This window comes from Aulonocara sp. 'chitande type north' Nkhata Bay, linkage group LG12, assembly GCF_057382095.1.
Source record: "Aulonocara sp. 'chitande type north' Nkhata Bay isolate Kocher_YH1m ecotype deep benthic linkage group LG12, A_spYH_male_GT1.1, whole genome shotgun sequence".
Taxonomy (NCBI): Eukaryota; Metazoa; Chordata; class Actinopteri; order Cichliformes; family Cichlidae; genus Aulonocara; species Aulonocara sp. 'chitande type north' Nkhata Bay.
This window is the reverse complement of record NC_141355.1, coordinates 39,282,787-39,303,941: the sequence shown is the minus strand read 5'-3', so window position 1 is coordinate 39,303,941 and position 21,155 is coordinate 39,282,787. Positions and strand designations below refer to the sequence as shown.

At 39.7% G+C, this 21,155-nt stretch overlaps 1 protein-coding gene across 2 annotated transcripts; it reads left to right on the top strand.

Moving 5' to 3' along the window:
* Positions 1 to 1,290: 1,290 nt before the first annotated feature.
* LOC147318102 (uncharacterized) lies at positions 1,291 to 18,143 on the top strand. 2 transcript variants are annotated; one of them, XM_086257751.1, is made up of 8 exons: positions 1,291 to 1,510; positions 7,203 to 7,275; positions 9,547 to 9,603; positions 10,202 to 10,786; positions 10,869 to 10,925; positions 11,699 to 11,851; positions 13,873 to 15,042; positions 16,310 to 18,143. In XM_086257751.1, the coding sequence occupies exons 2-8, from the start codon at positions 7,257 to 7,259 to the stop codon at positions 17,947 to 17,949; spliced, it is 3,681 nt and encodes a 1,226-aa protein (XP_086113877.1). In that variant the 5' UTR covers positions 1,291 to 1,510; positions 7,203 to 7,256; the 3' UTR covers positions 17,950 to 18,143. The 2 variants fall into 2 exon arrangements, with proteins under 2 accessions (XP_086113877.1, XP_086113878.1); XM_086257752.1 differs by lacking the exon at positions 1,291 to 1,510 and adding an exon at positions 1,725 to 1,743.
* The last annotated feature ends 3,012 nt before the right edge of the window (positions 18,144 to 21,155 follow it).

The window sequence follows — 21,155 nt, the reverse complement described above, 5'->3', positions numbered from 1 at the left end:
ACTGTGTTCTGTTGATCTTATGTGCTGCACAATAATGTTTAATATTTAGTATTTACTGTCATATTCCCATATATCATTGTGATGTTGTTTATTATATTGCTGTCTTTTTCTTTGCTTGTTTTCTCTTTTTTCTTTCTCAATAGGTGATCCAGGTGATTGATAGATGTATTTTTTGTCTGTTTGTTTTGTTGGTTTTTGCCCTTTATCACCGTCCCTCTTCCCCGCTGTTTTTCTTTTCCTCTTTCTTTCTCTCTTTTCATTTCCCCCAGTCAAGTCTGTCCCTTGTTCAGTAAATGAAAATAAAATAAACAATAAAAGGTGAATCAAATAGACCAATACGGCAAGGCTGGGATGGTCAATTTGGTAAAGAAAATCCGTTGGGTGGCTTCGTAAGAAGCATTTTAAGGTCGTGGAGTGGCCTAGCCAGTCTCCAGACCTCAACCCCATAGAAAATCTGTGGCGGGAGTTGAAAGTCCGTGTTGCCCAGTGACAGCCCCGAAACATCACTGCTCTAGAGGAGATCTGCATGGAGGAATGGGCCAAAATACCAGCTACTGTGTGTGAAAACCTCGTGAAGATTTTCAGAAAATGTTTGACTTCTGTTATTGCCACCAAAGGGTTTTTAACAAAGTATTGAGATGAACATTTGTTATTGACCAAAATTTCTAACATAATTTGCAAAGAAATTGTTTAAAAATCAAACAATGTGATTTTCTGGATTTTGTTTTTAGGTATACCTATGGGTAAAATTACAGGCCTCCTTCATCTTGTTAGTGGGAGAACTTGCACAATTGGTGGCTGAATAAATACTTTTTGGCCCACTGTAAGCATGTGAGCGTTTTTGAGTTTTTGGGGGCAAAAAAGTGTGAAACTTAAATTACACTTGTTTGTAAATTAACCACTCCATGTTGTGTAGCTTTCTGGATTTTATGTTTATTGGACTACATGTTTATTTATTATACACGTCATGCAGTATATAACATCAAAATTCACATCTTTAATGTAACTGAAATGTTTAATTATGTGGGCTACGGAAAATGAAGTTACAGAATATATAAAACGTGTATACTTATTGCATTTGAATCATTTTAACCATATGTAACACCTGCATATGTGTTTTTCTTTATTTTTTAGAAAAGGCTTTCATTTTGACAGCCCACTTGATTTCCATCCCACCCTAAGAAAATTTCTCTAGATCCGCACCTGGATCCAGGATAGTTCTCCTTGCATACGGAGCACCAGCTGGGCTCCCCTCATTCTTGGAGATGAATGAGGAATAATCTGGCTATGGCATTTAGCCACAGGGGGCGCTAGTTGACTCGACTGAATTTCAATGCACACAAAGTAAATTGCATACTCTAGTTGTGGGGCGAAAAAGCTGAAATCGGAGTAATAAAAAGCGAGGAACGATAACGAAGACGAGATTCTCCAGATCGCTGACTTGTCCTGTAAACAGCATCGGTGTGGTGACGTAAATTTGTTTTGCCATTTTCGCGGTCGTCTCGTGCAGGTAAACTTTTAGACAGTTTTTAAGATTTTATTGGTCAAGAATAACAAGACTGACGGGTTTAAATCAACCTCACAAATGTCACAGTTGAAATGTTCAGTGTTTATTTGCTGCTTTACCAGTTACGGTAAAAAACAGAAAAGCATGATTGCAGCGCAAGCTCGTACTTGTCAAACGTTAAGCTTGTTGAATACTTTCACTTTTCTTGCGGAGAAGCTTAGTGGCGAACACTCAAGGTGAGTAACTCAACATAACATTAAAATATAAAAACAAAGGGAGAAACATGCTGATAGCGGATAAACCGATCATTGAACCACACAAGCTTCTTTATTGACCTCACTAACTGAAAATCCATCACTGATTGTACAGCTCGAGTCTGCTCAGATTAAATCGAAAGTTTCTTATTTGTCACAGTAACGACTCTGACTGAGCTGAAACTCACTTCGACTCTACACAAACTGTCATATCAGGTAACAACTGACGCGACTTCAGATACATGGGTGAAATTAAAAAGTATTTTTACTTCAAAAAGTGTTTAAAAGGAAACAAGGACATCACTTCTCAAACAGACGCGATGTCTGCGGTTTAATGTGCGATCTAATGTTCATTTCGTGTTTAAATTGAGTAAATTTAAGGTGACACTGTGACACTGACAGCATTTTGAAGGATCAGATCTGAAATTGTAAAGTTTGAGTAAAAAGATTGATTTCCGCCATTTCAGATTCGGGTTTGGCAAAACAGGAAGAAGAGCTTACATAACACAAAGCTGCTGGTAAATTTACCCTTTCAACAAGAGATACTCAGTAAAGATCTACCTAGCTGCGTATAGCTATAGAATTCAGAAATTATTTATTAGGTCTTTTGTTTCAGAGATTTATTTAGGCCTATTCATTTGTATGCAAAAACGTCTGTTCCTGTTTGTAGTCGGTGACCACACCCGATTTGGCGTTAGCAGAGTGCAGAGAAGACATTTCAAAAGTAAGGGGGTGGAGCAGCAGGCAGTTGTAATACTCAGTTACTGAAAGCAAACAGAAGGTAGATGGCTATACTTACTCTGTCCATGTTAATTAAGACGCTCTTTCTGAAAAAGTAGAGAGTGACTTCATTTGTACAGAAATTCCGACGAAAACTGACAAAACTTTATTTGAGAGAATGTTTATGGAACTACAGTCCTTTCCTTCTGCTGCGCCAATTTGAGAAAAACGTCATTTAAAGCATACTCAGTTTTATTTGTAAGATATTTGTTAAAAATTAATATAAATAAATTAACTATGGTTACAGCTAGAAGACAAGATTGTAGCATACTTGAGATGTTTTACAGCAAGGAGACCAGTTATAACAGAATTGTTTGTTTAAGGTAATGACATGGTAGAAAATTGGGATATTTTACCAGAATTAAATGTAAAATCTAATGTAAATACATCTTATATAAAATAGTGCTTTATATGTTTTAAAGTAATATTATCCAATATTGATTAAAGGAATGTCAGTTTGCATGGATTTATAATGAATTATATTATACAGATAACTTCTAGCACTGTTAAAAATGTATATAAATATGGTCTTGGCATAATTTTACTGCATTATTCTGTACAGATCTGTTATATCTGTATATCTGTTAGCTGTATATATGTTAACGCTGCTCAACATTGATTGTTTATATTAAGATAAATTAGGTTAGAAACTGTTTTTGAATAATATAGTTAAAGTGCATATAGAATCTATTTACAGCTCTTCACTTACAGCAGATCATCTCTATCTCATCCCGCTGCCAGAATCCTCCTTCTGTCACACCAACCCTTTGTCCTCCTTCACTCACTGCTCCTTTGTAGTCTTCCTCTTCTTTTCTTTCCTGGCAGCTCCATCTTCAGTGTGCTTTGTCCAGTATATCCACTATGCCCCCTTTGCATGTCAAAACTATCTCAACTTTGTCCAATAATATATATATATATATATATATATATATATATATATATATATATATATATATATATATATATATATATATATATCACACACACACCCAGCACGCCCCTGCGGGCGGTTTATCCTTCAAGCTCGGGTCCTCTACCAGAGGCCTGGGAGCTTGAGGGTCCTGCGCAGTATCTTAGCTGTTCCCAGGACTGCGCTCTTCTGGACAGAGATCTCCGATGTTATTCCCGGGATCTGCTGGAGCCACTCGCCTAGCTTGGGAGTCACCGCACCGAGTGCTCCGATTACCACGGGGACCACCGTTACCTTCACCCTCCACATCCTCTCGAGCTCTTCTCTGAGCCCTTGGTATTTCTCCAGCTTCTCGTGTTCCTTCTTCCTGATATTGCTGTCATTCGGAACCGCTACATCGATCACTACGGCCGTCTTCTTCTGTTTGTCTACCACCACTATGTCCGGTTGGTTAGCCACCACCATTTTGTCCGTCTGTATCTGGAAGTCCCACAGGATCTTAGCTCGGTCATTCTCCACCACCCTTGGGGGCATCTCCCATTTTGACCTCGGGACTTCCAGGTTATACTCGGCACAGATGTTCCTGTACACTATGCCGGCCACCTGGTTATGGCGTTCCATGTATGCCTTGCCTGCTAGCATCTTGCACCCTGCTGTTATGTGCTGGATTGTCTCTGGGGCATCTTTACACAGCCTGCACCTGGGGTCTTGCCTGGTGTGATAGACCCCAGCCTCTATGGCTCTTGTACTCAGAGCTTGTTCTTGTGCTGCCATGATTAGTGCTTTGCCATAATGGTCCATTTGATTCACCTTTTATTGTTTATTTTATTTTCACTTCCTGAATACGGGACAGACTCGACTGGGGGAAAGAAGGGGAGAAAGAAAGAGGGAAAGATGACATCCTTGTCAGATGCCCGAACCACCTCAGCTGGCTCCTTTCGATGTGGCGCAGCAGCTGCTCTACTCTGAGCCCCTCCCGGATGGCCGAACTTCTCACCCTATCTCTAAGGGAGAGGCCAGCCACCCTTCGGAGGAAGCTCATTTCCGCCGCTTGTATCCGCGATCTCGTTCTTTCGGTCACTACCCACAGCTCGTGGCCATAGGTGAGGGTAGGGACGTAGATCGACCGGTAAATTGAGAGCTTCGCTTTTACACTCAGCTCCCTCTTCACCACGACGGACCGGTGCAGCGTCCACATTACTGCAGCTGCAGCCCCAATCAGTCTGTCGATCTCCGGCTCCCTCCTCCCATCACTCGCGAACAAGACCCCGAGATACTTGAACTCCTCCACGTGGGGCAGGAACTCATCCCCGACCCAACAAACTTCTTATATTTTACTTTTTTTTTTTTTTACTCATGTTTTTAATCACAACCTGACTATTGTACTGCCCTTTAGGTTGGTATAAATCAGGTCCTCCTTTCACGTCTTCGTTGTTGTTGTTTTTATTATCATTAATTTTCTGGTTTTACCAACATTGCTGTGAACTGTGTTTAAGTCACTGGTACCAAAAAATTATAGTAAAGAGCCCCACCTAGTGGTGAATTCTGAAAACTGACTGCCTGTGCCACAGTGAGGCCAGGGTCATGAAAGTAAAATGTTCATGATTTTTGATCAATGGTCATGAGAATTTGCATAATTATGATGAAGGAACTGACCTCCCAGCCCATTGTTCCTTCAGTGGGCTGGTTTCAGTCATTATGCAAATGTACTGTTTATAAGATTGAAACCTGCAGTCAGCTGAGACTGAAGACGTCACCTGGATGAGTGTTTCTACCACAAAACGCTACGTCCAGATGAACAGAATCAACTTTTGGAGATGTTCATGACGTATACTAAATGCCATAAAAACATAAAGAAGACGACATTTTGAAAGCGTTGTAGAACAAACAATGAAAGACAGCAGCCTGTTTTATTTCTGTCTCTGGTTTTATGAGATCATAGAAGATATTTTTGTTTTTATGTTTCTGTTACGGCCTGAGCTGTATGGAGCGGACTGGACCCAAAACCTCATTTCTGCTGCTTGTGTCCGCGATCTTTCTTTGATTTTTACCCACAGCTCATGACCACAGGTGAGGGTAGGGACGTAAATCAGCCTGTAGTTAAACCGAGAGCTTTGCTCTCTTTTTACCACAATGGAGCAGTGCAGTATCTGCATCACTGCAGCTGTAGCACCAATCCGTGTATCGATCTCCCGCTCCCTCCTCCCATCACTTGTGAACTAGACCCTGAAACACTTAAACTCCTCCACCTCCTCCTCACCCGATGAAGCCAACAGAAACACATCATCTGACTAGAGACGAGGTTCTGAAACCACCAAATTGAGGCCTTCGAGGCTACGCTTAGAAATTCTGTTCATAGTCAAGTCAAGTCAAGTCAAGTTTATTTATAGAGCACATTTAAAAACAACCAAGGCTGACCAAAGTGCTGTACAGTGTTACGTTTCGGTGTGTCAGTGTTTTGTTTTTGCATGACTTATGTATTTCCTGCTTTACTTTGAAAGTCTGTGTTATCTTAGTGTGTTCAGTTTACATTTTCCCTGTCTCGTCAGTTCTAATTTGCCCCAGCTGTGTTTCCCTCCTGTGGTCCATTCCCTGATTGCTCCTTCTATGTATTTAAGCCTTGTGTTTCAGTATGTCATGGTCGCGATCTCCCCCGTGTTGTAAATAGTTTGGTGTTTTGTTGTAAATAAATAGTCTGTTGTAAATAGTTGTGAATGGGTTTGTTAATACTTTCGTCATGGGATATTTTCGTTTTGGGATTTTGGTGGAGAGCCTTCGTGGTTTTATTTTCCTTATCTTTGTTTTTCTACGTTGCACCCCGGTTGCTTAGGCCGGGGTGTAACAACAGTAAATACAGATAAAAATACAATAGAACACAATTTTGTAATAACACCTCGCTGATAAAAATAAAATAAAAATATATAAAACAAATAAATTAAACCTTTCTAAAAGCCAATGAAAAGAGGTGAGTTTTAAGAGCGGTTTTAAAAGTTTCTAGGCTTTTGGAGAGTCTGACGTGAGGAGGTAAACTGTTCCACAGTCTGGGTGCAGCCACAGCAAACGCCCTCTCTCCCTTTGTCTTTAATTTATACCTGGGAACACCATAGGAACTATACAGAGAATCTGTGACAAATTCCAGCCCTGGCAGAGTCCAACATCCATTGCGAACAAGTTTGAATTATTGCTGGCTTTGCGGACCAAGCGCTTGCAACTGTCCTATAAGGATTGAATGGGCCGTAGCAGTGGGCCAGACACCCCAAACTCCCGGAGCACACTGCACAGGACACTCTGTACTTGTTTTCAGAAAAAAAAATACTCGAGTAGAGTACAAATACCTGAAAATTCTACTGAAGTACAGCAACAAAGCATTTGGTGTTTCCCACGTTTGATTATAGCAGCTAAACTCTGGAACAGCCTTCCTCAGATTGGCTGAATCTTTGTTTGTTAAAATAACTATAGAAAAGTAATTTTTAAAAATTAGCTTTCTCGTAATCTCTCTCCTATTCTTTTTGGCTGTAAATTTTCATCTAATGAGTGCATGTTAGAATGAATGTAAGACTGTTTGTATGTGTCTGTGTGCTGGAAATATTTTAGTTGCAGTAATCCAAGCTGAAGCTTTGCAACTGTGTTTAAATAATCTGTCAATCGGTAACTCACTTTTGTGTTGTTTTGCTTTGGCCAAAAAAATGTAGTTTCTATAAACCTGACTGATGATGTCTTTGTCTCACCTAAATCTGCATTCTTCATCTAGGTGTTAGAAGCAGCTGTTCTTCAGTTGAATTACTCTGATGTGACAGTTGATATTATGGAAGCTGCAACACCTGGTGAGTTAAAGGAGGCCGTAATCATCTAGATCTTTTTTTTTTGCTCATTCTGGTGGTGAATAGATTAGAATAGCCTTTTATTGTCATTGCAAATTGTGCTCCACACAAACTGTGTATGGAGTTAAAAATTTAAATAGGACAGCAAGAGGAAATAACAGATGATATACAAACGACAGAAATATGTACAAAACAGGAGGAAGGCACATAGAGGACAGGTTGCTTGTAAAGTCCTTTGCAATGTAATGCACTGCATTCATTGTGTAAATAAAATCACACTTGCAATACTTACTGGCTTACTAGCCTGCAAAGGCAATCATAAACAAAGACTTTTTTAAAGTGTCATTTCTCTTTTTGTTCATTTCAGCTTTTTGAAGCGGAATCGTAATCTGCGTTCCCTGTTGTGTCAAACACATTTGTTTATGTTGGGTTTTTTGTTTTTTATTTTTCACATTGAGTATTTATTATTATTATTATTATTATTATTATTATTATTATTATTATTATTATCATCATAATTATTATTTTTATCATTATTATTTTTATTATCATTAATAATAATAATAATAATAATAATAATAATAATAATAATAATAATTATTATTATTATTATTATTATTATTATTATTATTATTAATGATAATAAAAATAATAATGATAAAAATAATAATTATGATGATAATAATAATAATAATAATGGATTGCATTTATAAAGCGCTTTACAACACCACTATTCATTCACTCTCACATTCACACACTGGTGGAGGCAGCTGCAGTTGTAGCCACAGCTGCCCTGGGGCAGACTGACAGAAGAGAGGCTGCCATATCGCGCCATCGGCCCCTCTGGCCAACACCGGTAGGCGGTAGGGGAAGTGTCTTGCCCAAGGACACAACGTCCAGGACAGAGAGAGCAGGGGGATCGAACCGGCGACCTTCTGGTTGCAGATGAGCTTCCCAATCCCCTGTGTAGCAATGTGAGAGTTGACCAGCAGAGATAAGAAAGGAGATGGAAACGCGATTTATAATAGAGGATGAGCACAATTGGTCTCCAACTGCTGCATCTGTAATAAAATAAAGTCAAAAAGAGAAAAGACAAACATAGATTGTTGCTGTGTGTCATGAAACATACTTGATATGGACTGAAAAGCCGCAACAAGACCCCTGAGAGCCAGTAGAAAACATAGGAAGGCCCAGGACGGAGGCGGTCGCGCTTTTCTTCCTCTCCCTTATCTTTCCTGCTCATCGAAGTATAAGAAGCAGCTACAGCTGTTCAAAATCCCACAAGGCTGGCCGACATGATAGACGATGGGCAGGGCTGTGAGCACTCAGACTGTGTTTTGAAAGCAATATGGATAAGATTTTGGAGAAGAGCAACGGGAATTGAGAGAATTGGAATAACAAAAATCTTCATGATTTGAATGTATTTATTTAAAAGGGACAGTGCAGTTTAACATAGTTCAAGTACAAAACATGAAACTGATGTAAGGCACATAAGTTTATAGCTATTGCTAATTTTGCAACAGGATTGTTGTCGAACTCTTTGTTCCTCCTTCAAGGCCATCCGCGTTGATCGAAGATTGTTGACTTTTGCTTAACCGGGTGACGGGACACTTTCTCTCGGTTGACACGAAACACACACACGCACACATACGCATGTACACTCACACAGACCTGCACTCACCCCCCCAAACGCCTTCGAAGGTTAGGTCTTCTGTGTTGTGAGATGTGATGATTCATGTGCTGAGGTGGTTTTTTTTCTGTTCTCAAACTGATCTCCCTGTTGGAGCTCAGTCTGGGGGGAGTTCTTTTTTTCTCCTTATATTTCCTCATGTTGTGCATTTTCCATGTTATACCTCTCTGACCTGTCTTCCCCATGTGATGTTTATGTAATGTATGTATGGTCGGAAGGGTCAGATGGCGCTGGCACGGCTGGCAGTCTTAACCCAATTTCCCTCGAGATGAATAAAGTATGATCAATCAACCAATCACACCTCAGCTGTTAGCCCCCCAAAGAGTACTAAAGACCTGCAGAAGGAGCTGAAATTATCAGAACTGGTTATAACAGGAAAATGTGTGTTTTAAAGGAACAAGAGAATAACTCTTTTGGTCTGTGTGACTGCTCTGTCACTCTTGCAGTCATCTGTTATTGCACATGATTTGGATGTTTGTGTTCACTTGCATGTCTACAGGTCTCCTGAAAAAGACATGTTAATCTCAATAAGGCTGGAAAAATAAAGGATAATGTGACTAAAATGGCATCTGTATTTTTTTCAGGCCCAGATGTGCAGCCGCTGACGCGCAGTTCGAGCTATGAATTCCTGCCACCACACAGTAAGAACTGAGTTTAGAATGTTGAACATACTGTAGTTATGCAGCAAGAGTACTTTGTTTTTTATTTTATTTTTATTTTTTCGGTTTACTCAGCCTCACCTGCCGGGGCCCACTTCTCAATATAAGTACATGTAGACATTGAGGTTCTCGGGAGGGGCCGTGCTGACACAGCTGCTGTCTGGCAGAGAGTCGTTGGTACTATGCCCCTCCCAAGTTTTAAATGCACTTTAGAACAGCACGCAGCAACACCACATATGAGCGAGCAGAGTTAGGTATGGGGTCTTCACACCGCTGGTCTCTGTTCATCATCTGGGACTGGGGGCCAGGAGGAGGAGCTGGCCATCTGTTTGTTGGGCTTCCCTGCTGCTGCAGGACCAGGGGCGGTCTGCTTGTTTCCACCCTAGAGTAAAGGGAACCATCTCCTGGGTCTGGGGGTGGATTGCCTTTTGTAGTAAGAAAAATACAAAGCTAAAAATCTCAGTCCAACACCCAGATTGTGCATTATCTAATGTTTAATAATCATATTTAATCTGTGGTCACTTCCCTCAATTACATGTACAGCATATAAATTGACATGTGTTTTATTTTGCCATTTCAGTGTCTGAGCTGAGGGTTATTCTGCTGGGGGGCAGATGGCCTGACAGAAAATCACTGGGAGACTTAATACTGGGCGAGGATGTGTTCAGTCAATCTAACTATTACCATCTCAGAGTGAGTGGAACAGTGGAAGGCAAGAAAATTGCTGTTATCAACACTCCAGATCTGGACTTTCCCAAAATGGACCAACTGACAGCATTTGTACAAGACTGTGCAAAAAACTCATATCCTGGACCTCATGTGTTCCTGTTAGTTCTACAACCTGAAGACTTCAATGAACAACAAAAACAGATACTCTGCAAAGTCCTTGAAAACTACAGCGAACGATCATTTGATCATTCATTGATAGTCATATTAACACCAAAAGAGAAAAGCTCAACCTGGGTGGACAGTTGCATGCAAACTGAACCAATAAAAAGCCTGATCAAGAAATGTAGGTATAGATACTTATGGCAGAGCAACCTTGAGAGTAGAGAGCTATTAACACGTCTGGGTCAAATTGTAAAGGAGCACAATGGAGAGCATGTTATCCATGAACCATTTGAAGAAACAACACAGACTTTGCCAGGAAAACTTAAAAAAACTTGTAAGTGGATAAAGAAAAAAAAACTTCACTCAAGATCACCTTTTATTGAACTGAAATAATGAGCTGTAAATTACTTTTGCAGGGACTCCTGGAGTGACTTCAACATTCCCTCTCTTAGGGAAAATCCCTTCTCTTCAGAGTAAGTAAATGCAACTGAGATGATATATACATATACAGCAGGTAAAATAAGCATTGAACATGTCACCACATTTCTTAGTAAATACATTTCTAAAGGTGCTATGTACATGAAATTGGTAGCAACCCATCCAATTCAAGAGCATTGTCATTCCCAACACATAACATACTGACGATTTTTCATGGCCTGAGACGCTCCGGACTGTCAAGACACGCTTAGAGCCGAGGCTCCAGCCATCCATTCCAGCCCCAACTATAACCTTAACCCTATCACATAGTGTTTTTCAGAGTGATTCATGATCAGAACGTGAAACACATTTACATGTATAGATTAATTCCAGCTGGCTCTCATGCCTCCAAACGCATAATATACAGATGATTGGTCACATAGCATTGGTATGTTACATGTTGAGATGAGAACGTGTTGCCAATTCACACATGCAAAGAAATCAAAACATAGATGTCTACAAATTAATGTATATGTAATATTATGAAATGACACGAAGGAAAGGTGCAAGACAGGGAGGTGCAAAAGGGCAGTGGAAGTCAAGACAACAGCTGAAATCTATCAGTAATTAGAAACCCTCCGGCTACTTGTGCAAATTAATATTATCTGACCAAATGATGACCGTAAAAAGGTGTGTCATCACCAAGGTGTCACACAAGAAACACCTCATAATGGGTAAAACCAATGAGCTCTGTCAAGACCTTCAAAACTTTATTCTTGCAAAACATACTGATGGCACTGTTTAAAGAAGATTTTCTAAACTTCTGAAGGTTCCAGCCAGCACTATTTCGGCCATTATCTGCAAGTGGAAAGAACATCATCATCAACATCCGCACAAGATTTCAGACAGAGGGAAAAGAATTATATGAGGAGTTGTCCAGGAGCCAGCGACCCCTTGCTACAGAAAGACCTGGAATCAACAGGTACAATTTTTTTTTAAAAGAAAACAAGCTGTCATCACCAACAACACACACTCGGTCACAGTTTCCTTCCACATAAAGCTTTGCAAAAACTGCATAAAAAGCGCTTGCAGGAACAAAAACATAATATTCCAGAAACACGCTTTGCCGATCCGATCAGCTGTTCATAACACTTCCTACGTTGGAATAGACGACAGCGCGAACTTTTGCATGTCCGCCATTACCTGCCCGAAACCGGAAGTGACGTCATTTTCGCGGAAATGTAGTCTTTTTTACCATCAGGGCCTCAGGGCCTGTACTGGTCTTTTTAAAAGTTATCTTTGACTTTATGACTTTGTGTGTCGTTTCTGGGATGCTGAGGACTCATATTGCACTGCTGGAAATAGTTTATTTTGATGCTTATGCTGCTTTTTTGCAAATTTGCAGTATAATATTTATTTTTGTTTTTCCTGCAGTGTATAAAAATTGGTGTATTTCAAAAATAAAACTATGAAGACACTCAAAATAAATTTCCTGTGGTAGGAAACTATTTTGTGCAACTTTTTTGTATTTACAGTTTTGAGGGATAAGCCTCTTAAATTTCTCTAACTAGAAATATATGTTAAAAAAGCAAAAACGATTTTCAATTTTTTTGTAGTTTATTACGCTTTTTTGCTATTTATGTAATTACTATGCACTTAATGAATACATATTATTAAAATCTGGGCTATAATTGTTGTATTGATGTATAGCAACTTGAAATGCTCCCAAAAATGGCACTACAGCGTGTAAAAATATAATATAAGCGCTGGCGGACTTGGTTCTATGGTAGGTCTTAAAGGGTTAATATACTGCAACAACATGGGAATAGAGCAGCTGCCAGAGAATTCAGCATTAATGAATCAATGGTACAGAAGTGGAGGAAGCAAGAAGAATGAGTTGAGTAAAGTTTGACTTATTTGACTCTTTTGTTTCGCTTAATGCACCTTATGGTCCGAAAAATACGTTTTGTTTTTTTTCCAAGAATGGTGCGTGTTGCTCATTATTTCTAAAATTAAAATGGGTATGTGGTATTGTATAACAGGTTAATTGGGCAGTAGTACATGACCTTCAGAACCTTTTTTTGAATCCTCTAGTTTTAAAGATTTTTTTCAGCAGAAAAGTAATCCAGTGACAGTTGTCAGTATTTCCACAGTTACACAGCAAACAATAACTCCTGATAAATAATTTGGCAAACTTTATTTTCCAAATTGTAAACAAATACGCTGTGGCAGCAACATGAGGGCTACTTTAATCTGTAACTCTGTTTAAGGCAGGAATCTGAATTGTCCATATAACTGACCAATTTCATTAGGTCTTCTATTCTTTTGGACCCTGCCCTCCAAACTCTCTCTCTCTCTCTCTCTCTCTCTCTCTCTCTCTCTCTCTCTCTCTCTCTCTCTCTCTCTCTCTCTCTCTCTCTCTCTCTCATAAGCTGCTAACAGGCTGCATTTATTAAAAGTATAGTTATTATTTAAGGAGGCTGAAGAGGAGCAAAACATGTGACACAATGACCAGAAAAGTGGCAGAGGGGCAGATGACAAAGATGAAGAGCTAAGCTAATAGCTACGCAAAACTGTGGAACGATCTGCCTTTAGAGATTAGACAGGCTTCTTCTCTGCCTGATTTTAGATTACACAATAATTACACAAGCTACACAGGTTAAACTATACAAAAAATCAGTGTGGTTAGCAATAGGAACAGAAGGTTATACATACTGCAATGACCAAATAAGAAGCCACAAACAGATAAGACTAAAATTCGCTTTGTTTGTCATCAGTTTCTCATTATTATAACGACAGTATCATCAGGCTGCAATGTACCAAAACTGAACAAATTGAAAGGGTAGACAATATTTTCTGGTGTGTGTGTGTGTGTGTGTGTGTGTGTGTGTGTGTGTGTGTGTGTGTGTGTGTGTGTGTGTGTGTGTGTGTGTGAACGTACAAATACGTCACACCTGATTTAACCATGTGCTTGTAACATTGCATTTCTCTCTGTTGTATCAGTCTCTGCATTCAGGATTGTACTGCTGGGCAAAAGTGAAGATAAGAAGACAAAACTCGGTAACTTGATCATTGAGCACCAAGGATTTCACTGCCAGAAACAATCACCCATCACGCACTGCGTGGCCTCCTGTGGAGAGTGGAGAGGAAAACTACTGACAGTAGTCAAAACTCCAGACTTGTTCAGTCTGTCTGAGGAGGACATGAGAAGAGAAGTAAAGAAGAGTGTGAGTCTCTGTCATCTTGGACCAAACGTTCTGCTGCTGTTGGTGAAACCTTCTGATTTCACTGAGGAGAACAGAAAAACTCTGAAGTCCATCCTGAGTCTGTTTGGTCACAATGCCTTTAAACACTCGATGGTCGTCATCACACATGAGAATGAAATGAGTTCCACTGTGAAAGAAGTCCTTATAGAATGTGGAGGAAGGCGCTACAACATGTCTGAAGATAACTATGGATCGTTAATGCAGAAGATTCAGGAAATGACAAATCAATACAATCACCTGATCAAACCATCTTTAAACCTGGTTCTGTGTGGGAGGAGAGGAGCAGGGAAGACGTCAGCAGCCAAGGCCATTTTAGGTCAGACTGAGCTTCATTCAGCCTCCAACTCATCAGAGTGTGTTAAACATCAGGGAGAGGTGTGTGGACGTTGGGTTTCCCTGGTGGAGCTGCCTGCCTTGTATGGAAAACCTCAGGAGGCAGTGATGGAGGAATCACTCAGGTGTATCTCCCTCTGTGATCCTGAGGGTGTCCATGCCTTCATCCTGGTCCTACCTGTGGCTCCCCTCACTGATGAAGACAAGGGAGAGTTAGAGACCATCCAGGATGCATTCAGCTCTCGAGTCAATGACTTCACCATGATTCTGTTCACCGTGGACTCAGATCCTACAGATCCAGCTTTTGTTAACTTTATAAAGCGAAACAAGAACATCCAGGAGCTCTATGAGAGATTTGGAGGAAGATCAGTTGTTCTCAACATGAAGGACAAACAGCAGATCCCACAGCTGTTAGATACTGTGGAAAAAAATAGAACAGACAAGGAAAGAAACTGCTGCTACACAAAAGACACATTGATATACGGCAAAATGGATGAGATATCATGTCAGCAGAAAAAATTAACTACTCTACAGGAACAGCTTCATGTGATGGAGACAAAGCTCACAGTAACTGGTAAGCACATCTGTGATTTCATTTAAGTTTGACTACTATACAGGTGAAACTCAAAAAATTAGAATATCGTGGAAAAGTTCATTTATTTCAGTAATTTAACTTAAAAGGTGAAACAAATATATGATATATTTAAAGCCTTTGTCTTATAATTTTGATGATTATTGCTTACAGCTTATTCAAAAGCTCAGAAAATTAGAATATTGTTAAAGGTACAATATTTTAGGTTTAAAGTGTCACACTATAATCAGCAAATTGATCCAAAACACCTGCAAAGGGTTCCTGAGCCTTTAAGTGGTCTCTCAGTCTGGTTCAGTAGGAATCCCGATCATGGGGAAGACTGCCGACCTGACAGTTGTGCAGAAAACCATCAGAGACACCCTCCATGAGGGAAAGCCTCGGAAGTTAATTGCAAAAGAGCTTGGATGTTCCCAAAGTGCTGTATCAAAGCACATTAATAGAAAGTTATGTGGAAGGGAAAAGTGTGGAAGAAAAAGATGCACAAGTACCGGTAGCAGGGATGACTGCAGCCTGGAGAGGATTATTGGGAAAAGGCCATTCAAAAGTGTGGGGACCTTCACAAGGAGTGGACTGAGGCTGGAGTTAGTGCATCAAGAGCCACCACACACAGGTGCACATGGGCGTCAAATTGTCGTATTCCTCTTATCAAGCAACCCCTGACCAACAAACAAAGTGAGAAGCTTCTTACCTGGCCTGAAGGAAAAAAAGAACTGATCTGTTGCTCAGTGGTCCAAAGTCCTCTGTAAGAGTCCTCTCATGAGACAGAACCATGCAGAAGAGCTGAAGGTTGCTACTGAAGTATCCTGATCTTCCACAACACCTCAGCAGTGCCACAGGCTGATCCATGCCACGCCGCATTGAGGCAGTAATTCATGCAAAAGGGGCCCAAACCAAGTACTGAGCACATATGCATGATTATACTTTTCAGAGGTCTGACATGTCTCTATTTAAAATCCTTGTTTGATTGATTTCATGTAATATTCTAATTTTCTGAGATTTTGAATTTGGGCTTTTCCATAAGCTGAAAGCCACGATCAACAAAATTATAGCAAATAAAGGCTTGAAATATCTCGTTTTGCACATAATGAGTCAATATCATATATTTGTTTCACCATTTAAGTTGAAATAAATGAACTTTTGCACAATATTCTAATTTTTTGAGTTTCACCTGTATAGTGTTCTCTCACAGTGCGTAATTATTATCAAGTAAATTTGGCATTATTTAATTCTCTACATGCTTCTTTTACAGGTGATCCTGAGGAGCAGAATATACAGTCTCTCAGGATTGTGCTGATTGGGAAGACTGGCAGTGGAAAGAGCTCTTCAGGAAACACAATACTAGGAAGAAAAGAATTTAAAGCTGCATCAAGTCACACATCAGTCACACAGTGTTGTCAAAAAGCACATGGTGAGGTGGACGGTCGTCCTGTTGCTGTGGTCGACACTCCTGGACTGTTTGACACAACTCTGTCAAATGAGAACGTTCAAGAGGAGTTGGTAAAATGCATCAGTCTTCTGGCTCCAGGTCCACATGTCTTCCTGTTGGTGTTACAGATTGGTCGACTCACAGAAGAGGAGAAAGAGACTTTAAGGCTCATCAAGGAAGTCTTTGGCAAGAATTCAGAAATGTTCACCATTGTTCTTTTTACAAGAGGAGATGCACTGCAAAATGATGAAACGTCCATTGAAGAGTACATTGAAAAGGGATCTAATGCTTCCTTTAGAAAACTTATTTCTGACTGTGGAGGAAGATACCATGTGTTTAATAACTATGATAAGCAAAATCAAAAACAAGTCAGTGACCTGATGACAAAGATTGACGCCATGGTGAAGGACAACAGAGACAGCTACTTCACCAATGAGATGCTGCAAGAGGCTGAAGCTGCAATACAGAAAGAAATGAAGAGAATCCTGAAAGAAAAGGAAGAAGAGATGAAGAAACAGAAGGAGGAGCTTGAAAATACGTATGAGGAGAAAATTCAGTCTATGAAAAAAAGAATGGAAGAACAGAGAGCAGAAATTGAACAAGAGAGAGAACTCAGGGTCAGACAGCTTAATGAAAAGGAGGAAAACATACGAAAGGAGCGAGAGCAGAGGAAGAGAGAACAAGAAATTAGAAATGATGAAGAAAAGAAAAGAAAAATGCAGGAAGAACGTCAACAACAGGAGTGGGAAAAAGAACGAGAAGCTCTGGAGAAAAAGATCAAGTCAGAATCAGAGGAAAAGGAAACAATTGACAGAAAACTGGAACAGAGTAGAAAAGAGATGGAAGAAAAACGAGAGGCCTGGGAGAAGGAAAAAAACAAATGGTGGGAAAAGCGACACCAAGAAGACGACAAGAGACGTCAGGAGGAGCGAGAAAAACTAAAAAAGCTCCAGGAAGAGTATGAAGAGGAAAAAAGAAAATATGACCATCAACGAAAGGAAGAAGACCGAAAGAGAAGTGCACAAGAAGAGAAGGAACGAAAAGAACTGGAGGATAACTATAAGCAAAAAATGGAAGACATGAAAAAGAGTTATGAGGAGGAGGCAAGAAAACAAGCTGAAGAGTTCAATGAGTTCAAAGAAAAATACACCAAAGACCTTCAAGCTCTGAAGTTAAAACATGAGACAGAACTGAAGGATTTAATGCAGCAGAAAGAGAAAGAACACAGCGAACAGTACAGGGTCTTAGAAGAACTGTCAAAACGCAAAGAAACCACACTCAGAGATGATTTGGAGAAAAAAGATGAAGAACTAAAAGGAGAAAAGGATGACAAAAAGAAAATTGTAGATGATAAAAAGGCAAGAGAAGAAGAAATAAAAAAACTGAAGGAACAACAACAAAAAGAAATAGATGATTTTTATAACCTACATGTCATGAAGATCAAGAAGTGCACAATCTGTTGATCGTCCATCCTAATGTTAACAACAAATATTTTATTTATTCAGCACCCACCAGTATCTATAGCTCTCTGTAACTCAGTAACAGTAAGTCATGTAGTTGTATTTACATCCTTTTTTCTCCAGTGTATTTGGAAATTTTTGTTTATTGGAGTAACTAAAAAAAAAAAACTTTAATTAAAAGAAAGCTTTGTATATAACATTTGTCTTTCATTGTATACCACTTTAATGTTACAGTTTTAAGTGTCTTTTAAAAACGTTACTTTTTTTTAGTTATTGGAGAAACTATATGAACTAACATTAACAGTCACATGACCTTTTTCTTGTTTTGAATTGTTTTAGGGAAATTTAAACAAAGTTTGTGAGGCAAGCTGCCTCGACCGGATGGGACAAAAGACATTTTGTGGAAGAGAACCAGAGATTAATGATATTTTGTAGTTGTAGTAATAATGATGATAATAATAATGATAGTAATAATAATAATAGGTTAATAAGAACTGATAATTAAATGCATAGTGAGAGAAAAAGATGACAGAAGAAGAAATACTCATTGCATCATGGGAATCCCGCAGCAGCCTACACCTATTGCAGCATAACTAAGGGAGGATTCAGGGCCACCTGGTACAGCCCTAACTATATGCTTTAGCAAAAAGGAAAGTTTGAAGCCTAATCTAGGAATCCTCTAGGATCAACAAGTAAGCCTGCAGTCTGAGTGAAGCGCTCTCAGACCTGTCATGTCAAAAACTAGAGTGGAAGAATGAATTTTACTCTGTCAGTTATGAGAATGTAAAAAGTGCGTCTTCTTTGACATTCTCATCCTCTTTAGCTGATAATGATTTCAGCATGTTATCCACAAGCTCAACATAATTTTCTGCTGTGTGATTTCCAAGAAAGTTCTGGAAAACCTACACAATGCTTCCAAAAAATGCTGCTTATTCAGTTTGCTTCAATTTCTTTTTGAACTTACCAAGTGTCAGTTAATGGATTTCAACAAAAACAAACTAACACCTTTTGTTATATTTTGGTTTCACTTTTCTAGACATCAGACTTATTTCTTAAGTGCTGAAATTCATAACTGTTTTTGTCCAGTCATTCTAGTTGTTCAATATTTGGAACATCTTGACTAAAAGCAGGACTTGCTTTTAGTCAAACAAAGAAAAAAAAGAAATTTTCAGATTTGAAATCAGCGAGTTAATTTTGTTAATCAGTGAAACTGTGACGCTTCCAGACTATTTTAGACCAAATGTCTAAAATAGTGTTCGCCCGAAGGAAATCCCTAATTTCCTTCAGGATTAATAAAGTATTCTGATTCTGATTCTGAAATGACTCCTGACAGTTTTAGTTTTTATTCCTTCAGTTGCAGACTTGTTGTTATTTGAAGAATTTGAGAATAATGATTAAATATGGTAAATGGTCTGTATTTGTATAGCGCTTTACTTAGTCCCTATGGACCCCAAAGCGTTTTACACTACATTCAGTCATTCACACAGTAGCGGTTTTTGATACAGGCGACATGGGCGGTTGTCTGGGGCGGCATCACGGGCATCGGCAACCCCACCCCAAAAAACCCCCCAAAAAAACCAATTGCTCGTACTCATGCTGCCCCGACATCAGCCAGCGCATATTGGGAATGGCAGAGGCACCGATCGGTTTTCTATCGCCCATTTGCTGGGAGTAAGGGCGCCCTCCGTTTGCGAGCTGCGCCTGCTGCTTGCTGGCTGGAGCAGCATCTAATAACCAACTCACAAAATAAAACAAAATAAAAACAAACACGAAAACACCAGACATCATGATACAGACTTTGCATTTGCACTGATGGGTTCTTTTTTTCTATTCTAATTCTATAAAGTGAGCGCGAGAGCCCTCGGTGTGCGTGCGCGCTGCTGAAGTCAAAGTAAACTTTATTGTCATCTCGCTACAGACAGTCCAGCATATAGAGACGAGACGACGAGGCTCCAGTTACAGCAGTGCAAGTAAACAAACAATAAAAATAAGAAGAGTAAGAAAGTAAATCTACACTTTAGGACTCGGGGTAAAGGATCAATAACAATTTAAAATTTATAATTTACAGTGTGATGATTTAAAGTCTCACACAACCCGTCGAAAGGGGAGGGGCCGGCTGCTTCCAAATAGAGCACATTTCATTCATAATGATGTAAATCCAAGCCCATCATGTATTCATGATTTGAATCCTGGGTTGTGCGAAATCCCAGAAATAAACCTTAGACAAAGTGAATCTGTGAACTAAGGTGTAGGTGTGTTAGGTTATGTTGTGGTGATCCTCGGGTTGGGGGATGATTGTTCATACTGGAGTGCAAAATTAAAACCAGTGGAAGATGGACAAGAAAAGTTCAAAGCCATCAGGTGCTCAGTTTAGAAAAAAGAGAAAAGAAGAGAAACGAGCAAAAAATGCAGGTAAGCAGATGTGTGATTGGATGATGGCAGGTCATCCTGAACCAATCAGAATCAGAATACTTTATTAATCCCTAAGGAAATAATGTGTTACAGTTGCTCCAAAAAGAAATGGTAAAAATAGCAACAGTAACAGACTAAACTCCAAACAATACATTATGTTACAGATTCTAATATTAATTGTCAGTTGTTGATTTGTCCTGTTCTCATTGTATGACGAATTATGATGGCTGTCTGGTAGCTGTTTGCATACTATGCACACTCTCTCTCTCTTCATATGTGTGTGTGTGTGTGTGTGTTTCTCTGCTGAAATTCAGTGTGGTTCCGACAACAGTTTTATGTTGTACATTTATGTTAATGTAAAATCCTTAATATGTTTTATGTGTGTGGGTGGGTGGGCGCCAGAGGGAGTGTTCGCCCAGGGCGCCAAACAGGCTAGGACCGCCACTGCCTCCACGCACACATTCACACACCCATTCACACACTGGTGATGGCAGCTACATTGTAGCCACAGCCACCCTGGGGAGCACTGACAGAGGCGAGGCTGCCGGACACTGGCGCCACCGGGCCCTCTGACCACCACAACGGGTAACGGGTGAAGTGTCCTTCCCAAGGACACAACGACCGAGACTGCCGGAGCCAGGGCTCGAACCAGCAACCTTCTGATTACAAGACGAACTCGCTACTCTTGATTGCCCAGCATTTAAATAAACAAAATGGTCTAAATACAAACTTCATATAAGGTTAGCTTTTAGGATCACATCTTAATGCCAATAGGACAATGAAGTGTTTTACAATTA

What these genes read in the sequence shown, in the direction of transcription:
- LOC147318102 (XM_086257751.1), top strand. An exon ending in GAAAGACCTGGAATCAACAG is followed by an intron (nt 11,852 to 13,872) that starts GTACAATTTTTT and finishes CTGTTGTATCAG; the next exon opens with TCTCTGCATTCAGGATTGTA. An exon ending in GACAAAGCTCACAGTAACTG is followed by an intron (nt 15,043 to 16,309) that starts GTAAGCACATCT and finishes CTTCTTTTACAG; the next exon opens with GTGATCCTGAGGAGCAGAAT.